Source organism: Mesoplodon densirostris, chromosome 7 (assembly GCF_025265405.1).
Source record: "Mesoplodon densirostris isolate mMesDen1 chromosome 7, mMesDen1 primary haplotype, whole genome shotgun sequence".
Taxonomy (NCBI): domain Eukaryota; kingdom Metazoa; phylum Chordata; class Mammalia; order Artiodactyla; family Ziphiidae; genus Mesoplodon; species Mesoplodon densirostris.
Genome location: NC_082667.1, coordinates 44,409,048 through 44,426,234, shown reverse-complemented (window position 1 = coordinate 44,426,234; position 17,187 = coordinate 44,409,048). Strand labels below are relative to the sequence as shown.

The following is a 17,187-nucleotide window of genomic DNA, read 5'->3' as shown; positions in this document are numbered from 1 at the left end:
CATACCATAAAGGTCACCCTATTTAAACTATATAATTCAGTGGCTTTTAGTAATATTCAAAAAGTGAAACCATAACTATCTAATTCTAGGACATATCCATCACTCCAAAAATAAACCAATGACCATTAACATTTACTCCCCATTCCCCCTCCCCCTCCCAAGTCACCTCTGATCCAGTTTTATTCTTCATGGATTTTTCTATCATATGGTTTCAAATAAATTGGATCACACAATGTGTGACTTTTTATATATGTTTACTTTCACTTAATGCTTTCAAGATTCATCTACATAGCGGGCTTCCCTGGTGGCGCAGTGGTTGAGAGTCCGCCTGACGATGCAGGGGACACGGGTTCGTGCCCCGGTCTGGGAAGATCCCACATGTCGCGGAGTGGCTGGGTCCGTGAGCCATGGCCGCTGAGCCTGCGCTCCGCAATGGGATAGGCCACAAGAGTGAGAGGCCCGCGTACCGCAAAAAAAAAAAAAAAAGATTCATCTACATTGTAAGCAGTGTGCTTTACTTGCGTATCTGAACCAGATTGGGGTGAAAGCATGAGGTAATATATATATCAGGTTAGTAAACAAAAGGAATGGTGCTTAGTTTTCTCTTCAAAGCTGACCTAGTTGGTAAGAACCAAGTGTTTGACAGACTTTGCCATTTCTCTAAACCCTAGTCATTAAGCACATCTCAGCTCAACAACATTTTTCCCAGGAAGTTTTTCGTGACTACACAGACCAGTGTAGTTCCTCTCATTACACACTCTCTGAGCATATACCGTCTCATCATAATATTCAACAAACCTTCCTCAAATTAGCACTTTTACTACTTGACAGACAATTCTGAGACTGTAGAGACAGTATATTATTTACTACTATATTCCTACTATCCAATGCAGACTTATAACATAACACATAGAAGTATAGGATGAATCAATGAACAAATACATGAATGAAAGAATTAATATAAACAAGTATTATTCCAGCATTGATAAAGTTTTCCAAAATGTAGCTAACATAATGGACATAAAATGCTATCTGATAATGTCAACAAAAGAGAGGTAATTGATTTGCAGCTTTACAGCCTAAGAAAATTCCATTATTTTGAGGTTTAAAATAACTACTGCATAATTTTGTTTTATAGTGTTGATTTTTAGATTTCCCTAAGACGATCAGTACAATCTACTGGAAGATGAAGACCCTACATAAAGTGATATGGAAACAGAAAACAGGACTTCACATGATGGTGACTGTCAGAATTTAAACTGACATATAAAATACTACTGAGCATAAGGTGGTATAACCTCCTTAGTAGTGGGAAGGCCAAAACCAATTTAAATTTGAAGAATAATTCAGATGACAGAAATACAGATTCTGTAATATAATGTGATACCTAAAAAATATTGTAATTGTTCTATAATATTCATTATACCCTGGTCATTTGAAAGCAGAAACAGTATGGTTCACTAGAAAACATTCATTCTCAGGCACATCTCCACAAGAATATGTTAAATGATAATTTGTTCAAGTTCAATCTATAATATCCAATTCACAAAAACTCAGGAGCTGGATGTATTTTGTTTTCTTTTTACAGAGTACAAGAAGGAGCTTCTTGGTTTGTCTCATTTTTATCTCCAAATCCTTCACTGTATCTTCAGTCCTACAATTCAAAGGAAATATTCAGTGCACTATGGAGTGAAAGTCCTTTCCTTTTAGCCATTTCTCTTTTCATTTTGATTTTTTTCCTCCATTTTCTTTGATTATATCTCTTATCCTAAGCCTCTTGATTGAATGACTCATTTTTTTGTTAAGTTCCATTTATGGTAAGCCCTGTAAAATTGGGTGGAATGAAGGCTGGAGAGCCAAGGGGAATTTTAAAGAGTACAGATGATGTGTCTGAAAACAAAACATAAATTTCAAATTAGAATTTGGGACGGTTTTCATTTTATTTTTAAGGGTCAATTAAATTATAGAATTGACTTATAACAGATGAGGTGTGATTATCTCATTTATGGCATAGAAGGAAAGTTCCTTTCCTTCCCTTTCTCTGCAGAAACATGGCATCGCTCACACTACAGAACCTCAAGAAATAATTCACCTGCTGAGTCTTGAGTGTGAGGAAGTTGGAGCTCTTGTGGTGGTGCTTGCAGAAGTGGGACCTTGTAAGTAGCCCCAAATCCTAGAAATGGTGTTGCCCAATGGCCAACACCATTGGTCCAAAGATGACATTGTGAAGTTCCTGGAAGAAATGGAGAATAATCCCCTGTTCAATGACAGCCATGCATTAAAAACAACTCAGTCACTGATGGACTGGGGAAAAGTAGCTTTTTAAGATATTTCTGGAGAAATGTGTAAACTCCAATGGTTAGAAACGTTTTATAACTTGAGAAAATGCTGCACCTTAAAAGAATTAGTCCTGGAACTTAAGGAACATGTTAAAAATTCTCACAAAAGCAACACACACACACACACACACACACACACACACACAGAAGAAACATTCTGATTTACCCAAGAAGCCCCTAACAACTTACCCCCACTTTTTAAAGGAGATGTATCCCTAGTACTCCTCAAAACACCCCAAACTGTGTACCAGGCAAAAGATAAGAACATGAAGTTGAAACATATTCAAGATTTCCAGAAGGAGAAACAGGAGTTTGAGGAGAAAATGGCTCAGTTCAGGGAACACCACTCTGAACTAGTCCAATATTCCAAGAAATCGGATGTCCCCAAAGGAATCTAAATCAAAGGCCAAAAGAAGTTTCAGGAAAATGTGCAAGACGTGAAGTCTCCCCCAGAAAACTATCTTTCCATGAGGATTAGATTCCATGGAGAGACTGAACAACCTCCAAGGACACATATCAGATGTTCCACCAGGATTCACGGTCAAGTCAGGAGTTGCAAGATATGCCCCTGAGGGATTGCATGGTGGAGGTGCATCCTGGCAAGGCGTTCTGAAGAGTCAGAAGGAGCACTATAAGAAACAGGCTGAGGAGGTGCAGAAACAATACAAGGTGGACCTGGATCACTGGCTCAAGAGTCTGTTTCCTGAAGAATATGCTGCTATGGGGACTGTAGATCTGCCTGTCTGATCTTGGGTTTCAGGGATCCCTTTATGATCATGTTCTTACATCTAGTATAGGTTGTCTCTCTGTATGCAGCCTATATTTTTTACAACTGATGAACCCACAGTGACGCATCATTGTCACCCAAGTCCATAGTTTTCACTATTGGTATATGAAACTATTTTTATTTTAACACATAAAGATCATTGAATTAGATAAATAGATGGATAGATATATGGCTATTGCACACTCTTAGACACATTTTTATGTTTTATTTTATTAAAACAAATTATTTATTAAAACAAATATTAATTAAAGCTGATTTTGAGTTTTCATTGACAAAACAAGCAGATAAGTAGTGCACAAGGCATTTGGTATTCAAAAAATTATATATTTATTTCCCATAGAGTCCAACATATGCAATTTCATGCACAGGTATGCTCTGTAAATATATGCTTTTAATCTCTTCTAGATGCCTTTATATGCCTTCTAGATGTCTAACATGTTGAATTTATTTGGAAAATCCTTTAGCAGTTTGTGTTACTTGCTTCCTTCCTTAACTTTAAATTTGCAAAATTAGGTCTAAGAGATCATTCTTTTTACCTGAAAATCAGCAGAATTTCCCATAAGTCATTTTTGCCCTGAAGTGCTAGTAAGGCTTATAACCCGGAATAGATAGTGAGATATCAAGTCAAGTGGGGCTCTTCTTGTGAATTTAATGCATGCATTTTCTAATTCATTCAGCACCTAATGTTCTCTAAGTCATGCCTTGTTGCATGGGATACAGAGATAAAAGTTACAATTCTTAACTTTAATATATCATTCTAACATTGAAGAATGACCAGTAAGTGTAATCAGTAATAGAAAGCATTATTTGGTCAAAAAAGTACAAATACTGGAATTAGGCAAATATGGATTAAAATTGTGAATTTGCTATTACAATAAGATGACATTGGTTAAAATAATTAACTCATTGTTTATCTGTTTCCTCAAGTATACATTCATGAAATGAGAATAAGTATAAGTGAAGATTAAATGTAATGCCTATACCTGGCTCATAGTAGATTCATATAAAATGTTAGTTTAATCCATTGGAGCTGCTATAAAAAATATCATAAACTGGACAAACAACAGAAATTTATTTCTCACTATTCTGGATGCTGGAAGTCTCAGATCAGGGTGCTAACGTGGTTGGCTGATGGCTCTGTTTCGGGGGAAGACTTCTTGTGTCCTCACTTGGCAGAAGGCACTCAGGATCTCTCTGGAGCCTCTTTTATAAGGCACTAATCCCATTCATGAGAGCTCCAACTGCAGAATGTTGGACCAGGGCGGGACTGTGTCCTGGGGCTAATAAACTAGTGGGAAGTGTCCACGTGGTAGCAGGAGCTCCCCCAAATGGCTGCCACCAGTGTCTAAGTCCCCAGGGTAAGCTGCAGTTGCCTCCTGCCTCTCTAAGAGATTGTCCAAGATCGGCAGGTAGATTTGACCCAGGCTCCTATGGAATTGCTGCTTCTGCCTTGGGTTCTAGATTGTATGAGATTTTGTATGCGCCCATTAGGAGTGAAGTCTCTATTTCCCCCAGCCATTTGGGCCTCCCCAAAGTAAACCCTGCTGGCCTTAATAGACAAACACTCTGAGGGATCATCTTCCTGTTGCAAAACGCCTGGGCTGGGGAGCCCAATGAGGGACTCAGATCTCACTCCTTTGGGAAAACCTCTGAAGTTGTAATTATTCCCCATTTGTGGAATGCCCACTCACGGCAATGGAGTTTGACTGTATGGTGAGTCTGCTCCCTCCTACCCATCTTGTTGTAGTTCCTTCTTTGTGTCTTTCATTTTAGAAGTTCTTATCTAGTTGGTTATGCATTTTATATCATTGGTTTTCCTGTGAATAGTTTTGTTTTGTTTTTTTTTTTGGAGTATAGGTGCTTTACAATATATTGTAAATATATATACTATTGGAGTATAGTTGTTTCTACTGTACAGAAAAGTGAATCAGCTATACATATACATATACATATATCCCCTATTTTTTGGATTTCAGTCCCATTTAGGTCACCACAGAGCACTGAGTAGATTTCCCTCTGCTATACAGTAGAGGTTCTCATTAGTTTTCTATTTTATACATAGTATCAATAGTGTATATATGCCAACCCCAATCTCCCAGTTTATCCCACATCCCCTTCCCCCTTGGTCTCCCTAAATTTGTTCTCTATGTCTGTGTCTCTATTTCTGCTTTGCAAGTAAGATCATCTATCCATTTATTTAGATTCCACATATATGTGTTAATATATGGTATTTGTTTTTCTCTTTCTGACTTACTTCACTCTCTATGATAGTCTCTAGGTCCATCCACATCTCTACAAATGACCCAATTTTGTTCCTTTTTATGGCTGAGTAATATTCCATTATATACATGTACCACATCTTCTTTATCCATTCCTCTCTTGATGGACATTTAGGTTGCTTCCATGACCTAGCTATTGTAAACAGTGTTACAATGAACATTGGAGTGCATGTGCCTTTTTGAATTATGGTTTTCTCTGGGTATACTAAAAATAGAACTACCATATGACCCAGCAATACCACTACTGGGCCTATACCCAGAGACAACCATAATAGTTATGGTTTTGATGTGCCTGTGAGAGGAGGTGAGCACAGAGTCTTTCTACTCTGCCATCTTGCACAGTTTCCTTATATTATTATTGAGTATCTTTCTTTCCTCTTTGACTTTTAATTTTACAAATACATCCTTATTATATCAATAGTCTATTATTGGTCTGTCTGCTCCTATGTTTCTAGTATTCTTGCATAAGTCCTCAAAGATTTGATATTTGTATCATCATAATATATTTAATATACAGTAGATATTCACTCTCAAAATTCTACTTTTTAAAAATTGGCCCTAATATACTCACATTATTTTTCTTCAATCTTAAAATATTGTTCAAGTTAGGTTTTACTTTTGTGATTTTTAGAAGAATTAATCCTAAATGCTTAACATTAGAAAAAATTATGACTACATTATTTGTCATTTTGGATGTATATAGAAATTTTCCAGGTATAAGTGGAAATGAGGAGCTCTTTGTGTGGTTAATGACACTAAGAAGAGGGAGGAAGAAGGTGTGTTCTTGGAATAGAAGAGCTTGGTTGAAGTATGAGGTAGAGATGTTGAAGAAGCAAGAGATTAAACAGGAAAAAGCTGGGAACACATGGTGTCAGAACTACATGCTAGGGTGGAAATTCTTCTGATCCCTGTGAGGAATGAGAATTACCCCCAAAGAGATGTTTCAATAACTCAGGAAAGTCAATATGAGCCCAAATGGTAAACTCTTTTTCTTTTCCATTATAGTGTTTTTTTAACATCTTTATTGGAGTATAATTGCTTTACAAAGATGTGCTAGTTTCTGCTGTATAACAAAGAGAATCAGCTATATGTATACGTATATATACATATATATGTATATATACGTATACATACATAGGAAGAAATGGAAGAAATGGACAAATATATATATAGGAAGAAATGGAAGAAATGTATATATACATAAAATACATATATATGTATACATATATATGTATATATATTGACTGTCTCTGTGGATGGACTTGGGGTACAGAGAGGAGCCAGAAATTACTGCACGAGATGCCTTTTTCCCAACCGGTCTTACTTTGTGTTGAAGAGGGAAGGAAAGAAGAAAGGCAGTGAAAGGGCACAGGGAGAAGAGCCCTTCCATTTGATGAAGATGCCATGGCCTTTTGCTGGGAAGTTCTTTGTTCAGGTTGTGAAAAAAGCTCAGCTGGAATCTGAGCCAGAGGATTCTCCTGAAGTAGGTGAGCTGGAGCCACTGTCCTCAGACTCACAATTTTCATCTTCATCCCCACTGCTGTGGTCTGAGGAGTTGCTGCCTTTCTCCTCTTCTTCCTCTTCCTTATTTTCCTTTGATCTCCCTGAGGCAGGAAAATATTCTCCAATCATGTCTGATGATTCTGTCTCTGGAGACTGAATCCCCTGGCCCAATCCAATCCCTCCCTGCAGATTCCCCGATGATGGGGACTGCAGATCCATCCTCCTAATCTTGGGATTAGGGCCTCCCATCATGCTCATGTTCTTATGCTTCAAATAGGTTGTCTCTCTGTAATAAGCATGTTCTTCAGGAGACAGACTCTTGAGTCAGAGATCAAGGTCCACCTTGTACAGTTTCTGCAGCTCCTCAGCCTGCTTCTTATAATGCTCCTTCTGGTTCTGTGGGACATGTTGCCAGCATCTACTAATATCTACCATGTGCTCCCTCGGGGCAACCCTTTCAGCTCTCTACTCAACCACAAATCCTGGTGGAAATTGTGATAGCCATTCATAGGTGGCTTCCTGGGCTCTTCATGAATAAACTGTTTTGAGGAGGAGACCAATTGTTTCACATTTCCCTGAAACTTCTTTGGCACTTTGATTTGGCTTCCTTTGGGGACATCAGATTTCGTGGATTTCTGGACTAGATCAGGGTGTTGTTCTCTGAACAGAGTCATTTTCTCCTTAAACTTCTGTTTCTCCTTCTAGAAATCTTGACTATATTTCAGCTTCAGCTGCTCTGGCAGCTTCTTGTACTCCTCAGACAGAACCTTGGTCAGCTCCTTGTTGCTCAGCTTAAGGTGTTTTTCGGTGTACTGGAGTCACATCTTTTTGAAAAAGCAGAGGTAAGCTGTCAAGGGCTTCTTGGGTAAATCAGGATGCTTCTTGTGTTTTCTCCATTTGTAAGGATTGTTAACTTTTTCCTTTGCTTCCAGTACTAATTCTTTCAAAGAGTGAAACTTTCTCAAGTTATAAGAAATTTCTAACCATTTGAGTTTGCACATTTCCCCAGGAAAATCTTTAAAAGCTACTTTTTCCCAGTCCATCAGTGACTGGGTTGTTTTGAACATGTTCCTGTCATTGGATGGAATGTTGTTCACCATATATTCCAATAACTTCACAATATCTTCTTTGGACCAGTCATCCTGGCCTTTAGGCAACACCATTTCTTGTTCTTTGGGATACTTATATCATCCCAGCAGTTCAAACACCTCAGCAAATCTCCAGCTTCTTCACTCTCAAGATTCAGCAGGTGAGTTATTTCTGGAAGTCCTGCAGTGTGTGTGATTTCTATGTTTCTGAAGTGAAAGAAAAAAAAGGTTCTCTCCTATGTGATACACAAGAAAAGCACACCCCACCTGGGATATGTCCCTTCTATCATTTAATTTACCTTTAAAAATGTAAATGAAAACAGGCCCAAATTCTGAGTTGAGATTCATGTTGAGCATTAAGAACTCCTTTTGTACAATTAAAAATCCTCAGGCCCCATTCCAACATGCCTTCCAATCAATCTCACCACAGCTTGTTTTAACTACAAATGAACAAAACTGAAGACTGACTGCTCACTCAAGGGGCATAGGATAAGAGAAAATGAAGGGAACTTTAAAAATGAAAATGCCTGAAAAGGAAAGGGCTTTGAAATAACAATGAGATACCACAACACATGTATAAGAATGGTCAAATTCCCAAAACAAGGACATCACTGAATACTGAGATGATGTGGAGAATCAGGAACTTTGATTCATGGCTGATGGGAATACAAACTAGTACAGGCATTCTGAAAGACAATAAGGCAGTTTGTTACAAAACTAAATATCCTCTTACCATGTAATTCAGTAATCATGCTCCTTTGTACTTGCCCAAATCAGTTGAAAACCTGTATTCATTAAAAAACAAAAAACAAAACCTGCACAGGGATGTTTATAGCAGCTCTGCTCATTATTGTCAAAACTTGAAAGCAACCAAGATGTCCTTAGGTAGGTGAATGGATAAAGAAATTCTGGTACATCCAGACAATGGAATAGTATTCATTCAAGAAATGAGCCATCAAGCCAGCAAGACACATGGCATATACTTGAATGCATATCCTTAAGTGAAAGAAGCTAATCTGAAAAGTCTACATGCTTCATGAGCCCTACTATAAGACATTCTGGAAAAAGTAAAAATATGATGACAGTAAAATAATCAGTGGTTGCAAAGGGTTGAGGCTGGGGGTACTAATGAATAGGTGATCACAAAAGATTTTTAGGGCAGTGTAACTCTTCTGTATATTATAAAGGTGGATACATGATTCCACATGTTCACTATACATCAGTCAAAACCTACAGAATATACAACACCAAGAGTGAACACTAACGTAAAACCATGGACTTTGGGTGATAATTAAGTGCCAGTGTAGGTTCTTCAATTGTAATAAATACACCACTCTGGTACAGTGTATGATGATGGGGGATACTGTGCGTGTGTTTATTTGGAGGAGGCAGGAGGTATATGGGAACTCTCTGTATGTTCTACTCAATTTCTACTGTGAATCGAATCTTCTCTAAAACAGTAACACTCCATAGGATTCCAGAGCATAGCTACCTTCTAAGAAGGGTCCTGATGGCCATGGACTGAATGTGCAACTGAGGAGCTAGAAATAGAAATGAGACAAGCCTAGAAGACCCTCCAGACTTGCATACTGCTGTGAGCACTTCATGGATTAGTCATGAACACTTGAACCTTAAGTTAATGATTGATTTATAGATTTTGCTGGACTCTGTCCATTAGAATAAATGCATTCTATTGAGCCATACTTATTGTCTTTAAATGAAAAGGATTTAATGAAAATTATGGAATATTTAGAGTGTTTATTTTCTTAACTTTATCAGTCTTTAAGCCATAGTGAAAGCGTTACCTGCTTCTGAAAACTCTCTACAAAATACCTGGTACTTACTAGAATTTAAACAAGTGGAAGAACTGTAACAGTGCAAAATTTTCTCATATCCATTTATCCAATTAGTTGGATAGAAAAGACATCTTTTCTAACTTCATATCTGTGGTACATAATAAGATCTTGCCCCAAACACCTTGAATAGTCTCTTAGGATATTCCTCTAGTGTAAGACTAAACTTTCTCAAATATATGGTAACTAAGAAAAAAGGTGGAAAATTATATAAAATCACCTTTACAAATGAAAAGTGGAATATTTGAAATCTGAATCTGGAGAGGAAAAATTGTTTTCTTTCCAATTATTGTAAAAGATAAGATAATGTATTTAAAACAATGAAGGTTGAAATACAGTTGTGCTGTAGTTTTTGTGTGTGGCACTTTTACGAGTGAGGCATTTTTCCAAATAGCTTACATTTACTATTATCCCAGGACTTAGATGAGGAAACTAAAAACATTAAGAGAGTTTATTTACTTACCTAAATTACAAAAAAGGTAAAAAAAATAATACTAAAAAAAAGATTTTAAGAAGAACTTTTCAGAAAACAAAAGAGAAATTATATACTATAAGATACATTAATATGTTATATTAGGTTTAACGTAGGAGAAATTAAAACTCAATGGAAGATGAGGGAATACAAGTGAAAGGAGGGATGATGGTTTTATATGTTTTAAAAATAGATTCCATTCATCGGGAAAGTGGGAAACAATTTATCACAGATAGCTCAATCATTTAATGAATGATTTCATTAAATTGTTCATTAGTTAGGGGATACTAACAATATTATCAGCCTGGTGAGTGGAACCTACAAGGAGTTGAGGTTCCCAAAGGCTTGCAACAGGGGAAACTGAACCTGAAGGGGACAAACAGCTTCTAGATGAAATTCAGGGATTACTAATATGTTTGTATATCTTGAGAAGAGGTTTCAGTTCAGAGTTTCAGGTTGAGTGTGTGTTAGGTTTAGAGAAAACCACAGAAAATAAACTTGTAAACTGCAGAATGAAGATGTTATAAGAAACAGGAATTGTACTCACAATACAGCTCTTGGCTGAGCTACGTCTTTTTTTAACAAAAGAGAATAACTGATATAATTAATCTAACAAACATATCGTGGAAGTACGATAGGAAGGTGAAAGGAAGAGAAGTGTAACCATGTATGTAAGGGTCAAGGAGCTAAAGACCTAGATATCTCATTTCTGGTAACATCAGTAGATATTGTTTATATTAATGTATATTAAATACAATCATATACAATAAGACAGCTACTCTCTGTTTTGGTAGAGATATAAAGATGACAAAAACATATCTCTCAACGGAAGCTCACAGATATGAACAAATAAGATATCAATAGAAAACTGCCATTATGGAGAAATGTGCAGGTACTTCAGGAGCTGGCAGGGGAAGCACTTCTTTGCATTTTGTCTCCTGCACTCATACACAAAAATAGTCTTCTTACCACCGATTGATAGAGCAACTTGAGAAAAAAAAAATGACATTACATACACAGTATACCTATACTAAACAAAATTATTGTTCAATATTCTATTCTGTTAAAAACTCATTCCCATCTATCACTAATAAAAATAATTCATTAGCAGTGTATTAGTCTCTTTTTAACTACAACCATTAGTTTTGAGAATTCAAACAATTGAATTTTCTCTGCTCTTTGACATTGACACCCATGAATTTAAGTGACCTTAATGTAAAGGGAATCCATTTCCTAGACTAGCAGATCAATATATTCCCAATCATATCAGATTGACTATCCAATCACAAGTGTTTTCACATTTGGAAATATGAAAATTCCAAGTTAAAATAAAAACCAATGCCATCTGATATATTGTGCTTTCAAATAAATGACAGAAATTAATCAAAATTCCCACTTCTATATCAGAGTGAGTGCAGAAGTTCCTCTGCTTTCTGGTACTCAGTGTGTCACCAGTGTTACATTTTCGCAGCCATCACCAGTTGCTGGATTGTCATGGGGCACTTTAAAGACCAAAGCTGCAAACTTTCCTGAAGAATCATTACTCTTCACCTTCTATAGCGCAGGTTCCCAACCAAGTTTTAGGTATCATGCCAAATGGAAAAACTACCTGTCTAGGATTTCCCCTCTAGAAACCCACATTTTACTTTTACACCATAGAAATCATAAATTAGCAGAAACATTCATATTCCTTTATAAATTTCAAACATTTGTAGGTATTATAATTCTATGGCTCCAGAGTAAACTGAAAGTAATTACATAGTTTTTATTAACTAGGAATATTTCATCCACCTGAGAAATTCTTAAGTCTGCTGACTGTTAAATTAAAAAAAAAATTTTTTATGTTTAAGGGAAGGAAATATTAAGTCCTCTACTCAGAAAATTTTACTCACGAGAAGATTGTAGAATGGGTCTCATCGATGCTGGTAGGAAAATCCATCTAATCAGGTCAGGGGTTCTATGTTCTCTTGGATGGGTCAGCAGCTGTAACTTTCAGAGTTTTCCATAGTCCAGCCAACTCCAAATGACTCTGAACAAAAAAACATTGCAGGTTAGTCCTTGAGTAGAAAATAGAGACTACATCTCTGAATTCTACCTCTTTTCCTTTCTCACCTTGACTCTATGGAAATTGTCACTTGCAAAAACACTGCTCAAAAAATAATTGAGAATTATGGGTACTACTTATGCAACTATTTTATCTTGTGCTTTTTTGTTGGTGCTAAGGGGAAATAGACTTCTGCCTATCCCCTTCTGAAATACAGAATAGGTTTTGGGTTAGATTTATATTTCCATAATTTCATCCACAGAATTAAATTACATATATTATAAATGAATTATAGTAACCATAGAGTAGGATCATTCATCTTTAAATTTCTATTATAGAATCAATATTTAAAAGGCGTCTTTTTTTTGAGGTATATCACAAAATATTATCAGTGAAATCAAATATTATGGGCAATAGTTAAACCTTTTCATATTTTCTTCCTTCATTATACACAAACATACACACACAACTCACTGTCATATATATATGTACTCATGTATGCCAATTAAATATTGTAGAGGAGAACTTTTAATTCAGTTTCATCCAGATGCTTCTGCTTTCCTTGGTGCTAATACTGAGAAAATGATATTTTTCAACACAAAGAAAAATCATTAGTTGGGTATAATATTCACTTATGGGGTAATTTTTGTGGTGTGTCTGTCTTATCCTTCCTAGCAAATGATTTCTTTCTGTCATTACCTCTAATACTTGGGGGAAAATGTTGACTCTTCCTTTGAATGTTGGTCTGTTATGAATTAGGGGCCCATTGTTAGTATTGCTAGTATTTAATTTTTAAGGACCAGCCTTAGTGCACTGGACACAGAAGACATTGGATGTCAGAACTGTTGCTTATCATGAGAACTCTCCAGGTTCTGCTGTTTCTTTGCTGTTTGTTTCACTTTATGCCACAGCAGTTCCCACAGGACAATACAAAGTGCAGACATATAATTGTTCCTTCAGTTACCCAAATATTAATGGAAGTCACTCTGCTTCTTAAGAAATAGAAATATTTGGCTCAAAATGCTCCATGCAGATAATGTTCAAAGTCCTCCCTAACATTTCCACTAAATCTGTGGGACTCATCTTTTCTTAACAGCATCAGAATCAATTCAGGCTCTGGAACCTATCATAGACCTAAGTCAGCCACAGCTGTTCAGAATTCTCCTAGATTCAGATAAATAATAACTCCCTTTCTTTGATTTCAATATTTAAAAATCACAAAAAAAGTCTTCTAAGCACATAAAATTAAAAGTATTACCTATTATAATTTTTATATTGTCCCATTATAGCTTTTCCAGATTCTTGGTACTCACCGCCTTCCCCTATGGTGCTTGGCTCTCCTCTCTTCAAATGTCCCCTCTGCTCTTTCCACAAACATAGATCCCCACTCTTTTTATTTCTAGGCAGTTATTGTTGTCCTTATATCATAGGCACTGGCTCATATTCACGACTTAGACACTGAAACACAGTATGAAATATTACACACAGAAAACAATCCCATATGAGATTTTAGACATGTCTTTTTTTCTGCAGAAAGAATTGATTCTCAAATTTGATGGGACTAAGCTGGACACAAGTCATCCCTGAGATCTTCACTGTGAGGATTTAGCTGTGAATCTATTATCCCATGAGGTTCTACTCGCAAACCATCACAACAGAAAAGAGAAAATGCCAGGCAAGTGCAACGTGAAAGCCTGCTCCTGAAGTGACATCCTCGATAGATATCACAAAAGAGAAACAGGGGCATAGAGCAGAACTGAGAGGAAAAGCAGACCCAGCTGTGGAGATTCAGAGACTCAGGTCTGAATCAGGCTTCCACCTATCACACACACAAAGTTCGTGATAGGAAAAACACTGATTTATGTGGATATTTTGCAGATCCTCAATTATGTTATATAAATCCTTCCAGAATTTGCCTTTTTCATTAGAGAAATATGTCATGAAGTACTTTCATATCAGTGCATGCAAAGATTGTATACTTTTCATCTTCTGTTTAATATTACACTGTGTGGATTTAACAGTTCATATGGAGATTCAATTATTCATGTGTTTATCTTTTTAGTAAACTTTTAAATTTTATTCTGGAATATTTTTAGAATAGCAAAAAAGTTGAAAAAAAGATACAGAGATTTATCATAAACTCCCTCACGTAGTTTCTTTTTCCCCTAACATTATCATCTTTTATTTTATGCAATATTTGTCAAAACTAGGAAATCAATATTGACATGTTACTATTATCTCCAAATTTTTAAATTCCAAACTTTATTTAGATTGCACCAGTTTTCATATTAATGTCCTTTTCCCATTCCAGGACCCCATCTAGGATGGTCCTTTGTGCTCATTCCTCCTCTGGTTTGTGACAGTTTCTTTTCCTGACTTTCATGACCTTCACAGTTTTAAAATATACTGGCCAGGCCTTTTGTAAAATGATGCTCAGTGTTGGGTTTTCTCATAATTAGACTGGAGTTATATTTTCGAGAGGAGCAACACAAAGATAAAACATTCTTCTCATCACATCTTATCAGAATTATGAGGTATCCACCTGGCATGACTGTTGATGTTAAGTGTGATTACTTGGTTAAGGTAGTATTTGGAAGGTTTCTTTCCTGTAAGGTTGATTTTTTTCCTCTTTTATTACTCTGTTTTATGGAATTGAGTCACTAAGTCCTTCCTATCCTTAAAAGAGAGGTAGATTATGCTTTGCTTTCTGGGGCATGCATATATTAATTGGAATTATTTTCATAAAATATTGTTGACAAACTTTTATATGGTTTCAAACAATTGAAATTCTTAAAACTGCTTTAGTTAAAACCGCTTTAGTTAAAACCCTTCTACATGATTCTTCATATACTGTGCTTTTTAACAGTAAATAAAAATCATTAAATGAAAAAGTCTTTATGCAACTTAACTAAGAAAAAAGAGTGAAGGCACAAATTATTAATATCAGAAATGAAAGAGGAGACATTATGACAGATACTATGGACATTAAAAGGATAAATAGGAATGTTTTGAACAACTCTATGCAGATTTGGTATCCTGGAGAAAAAGTAAATTTCTTAAAAGAACCAATTTATCAAAATCCAAATAAGAAAAAAGAGACAATTTGAATAGTCCTACATCTATTAAGGAATTTGAGTCAAGGTTTAGAAACCTTCCAAAATAGAAATCACAAGTCTCAGATGGATCCACTGGTGAAATCTACCAAATTTTAATGAAGAAGCAATTCTCTGCTGCCTCTTCCAGAAGATAGAAACAGAGGGAATATGTCCTAACTCATTGTATGAAGCCAGCATTCAGTACCCAAAGACCTAAAACAGACAAAGAGGTCACAAGAAATGAAAAGAACATATCAATAAATTTCATAAGCATAGATACAAAATTCCTCAGCAAAATATTATAAGATAGAATCCAACAATGTATAAAAGAAATTCTACACCATGACCAAGTGGGCTTTATCCCAGATATGCAAAGCTGGTTCAACATTCACAACAATTAATGTAACATATCACATCAATAGTACAATGAAGAAAAAATGATATGATTGTACCAACAGATGCAACAAAAGCATTTGACAAAATTCAGTACTCATTTATCGTAAAAAAAAAAACCACCCCTCTGCAAACAAGAAATAGAAAAAAACATCCTCAACTTGATAAAGACCATCTACAAAAACGTACAGCTAATATTATACTTAATTATGAGAAACCAGAAGCCTTCTGGTAAGATCAGGAAAAAAGCAAATGTGTTTTCTCTCACCACTCCTTTTCAACATTGTATTTGAAGTTGTATCTAATGAAATAAGGTGTGAAAAGTTTCTTCTGCTTTGGTTCTTCTGGAGCCAGGAGCTAAAGCCCCAACACACCGAGGCAGAGGAGGCTGAGGTGCCCAGCTGTTTGCTCCTGGCCCCTCACCTCCACAGCAACAACAAAGCAACATGGACTTCAGTCAACAGTGGAGCTGCTAATAGAGCTGCTATGTAGGAGTGTTTATGTGCAGGAGCAGGGGTTACAGAGAGAAAGATCTGGCTGAAATTCTACTCTTCCTTCACCAAGGGCTTCGGTCCTTTTTCTAAGCCTACGGCCAGTGTTTCCCATGTCACCTAGGAATCCATTCTCCTCCACCCTGATAGGTGTGAGGGCCCTGGTCTGCCTGCTGAGCTTCTGGTCACTATAACTCCATCCTCCAGAGCCTCTGTTTTATAAGGACACTCTTCTCAAGTCTGTCCCAGAGCTTCATAAAGGCAGATGCCTCATAGGCAGTGCTGCCCTGGCTAAGAGTCCTGAGGAGTTGGCTGGAGACCTGCAATCCCTGTTCCTTCCCTGGCTCTGAGCTCTGTTCATCCCACCACACTTCTCATTTAGTGGAAGGCTGAGGAAACCTGTTCACAGTCCCGCATCCATCCAGTCACAGCAAGACCATCCCACTCTGAATCAGGACAGTCCACTGGCAACTATCAAAAGCTTATATCTACATATCCTTTTAACTCAGCAACATCATCTTGAGCATTCTTTCCAATAGAAATTCTCACAAACAAGAATATATGTACAAAAGAGTGTTATGCTGCATTTTCAATAGCTAAATCAGTAAATAGAAATCAATCAAAATTTCTGAAATGCTGGATATCACGGAACAAACTATACTACATATTATTAACCTGTTACATCAGTGACAATAGCTGGTAATTACTGACTTAGTCTATGATCTCTTGTATGTTTTCAACCAATGGATTTTTATTAATATTCTAAAAGAGCTGATTCACATGACAACAAAAAAACACTGCAAAACAATTCACAATACTGAATGATATAAAATTAAAAATAGA

At 36.4% G+C, this 17,187-nt stretch overlaps 1 protein-coding gene across 1 annotated transcript; it reads right to left on the bottom strand.

Annotated features, from left to right (window-relative positions):
* Positions 1–7,336: 7,336 nt before the first annotated feature.
* On the bottom strand, positions 7,337–8,071 carry UBTFL1 (upstream binding transcription factor like 1). Its single transcript, XM_060105185.1, is given in 1 exon segment — positions 7,337–8,071. A coding segment is annotated over 1 exon segment (735 nt).
* Positions 8,072–17,187: the final 9,116 nt, after the last annotated feature.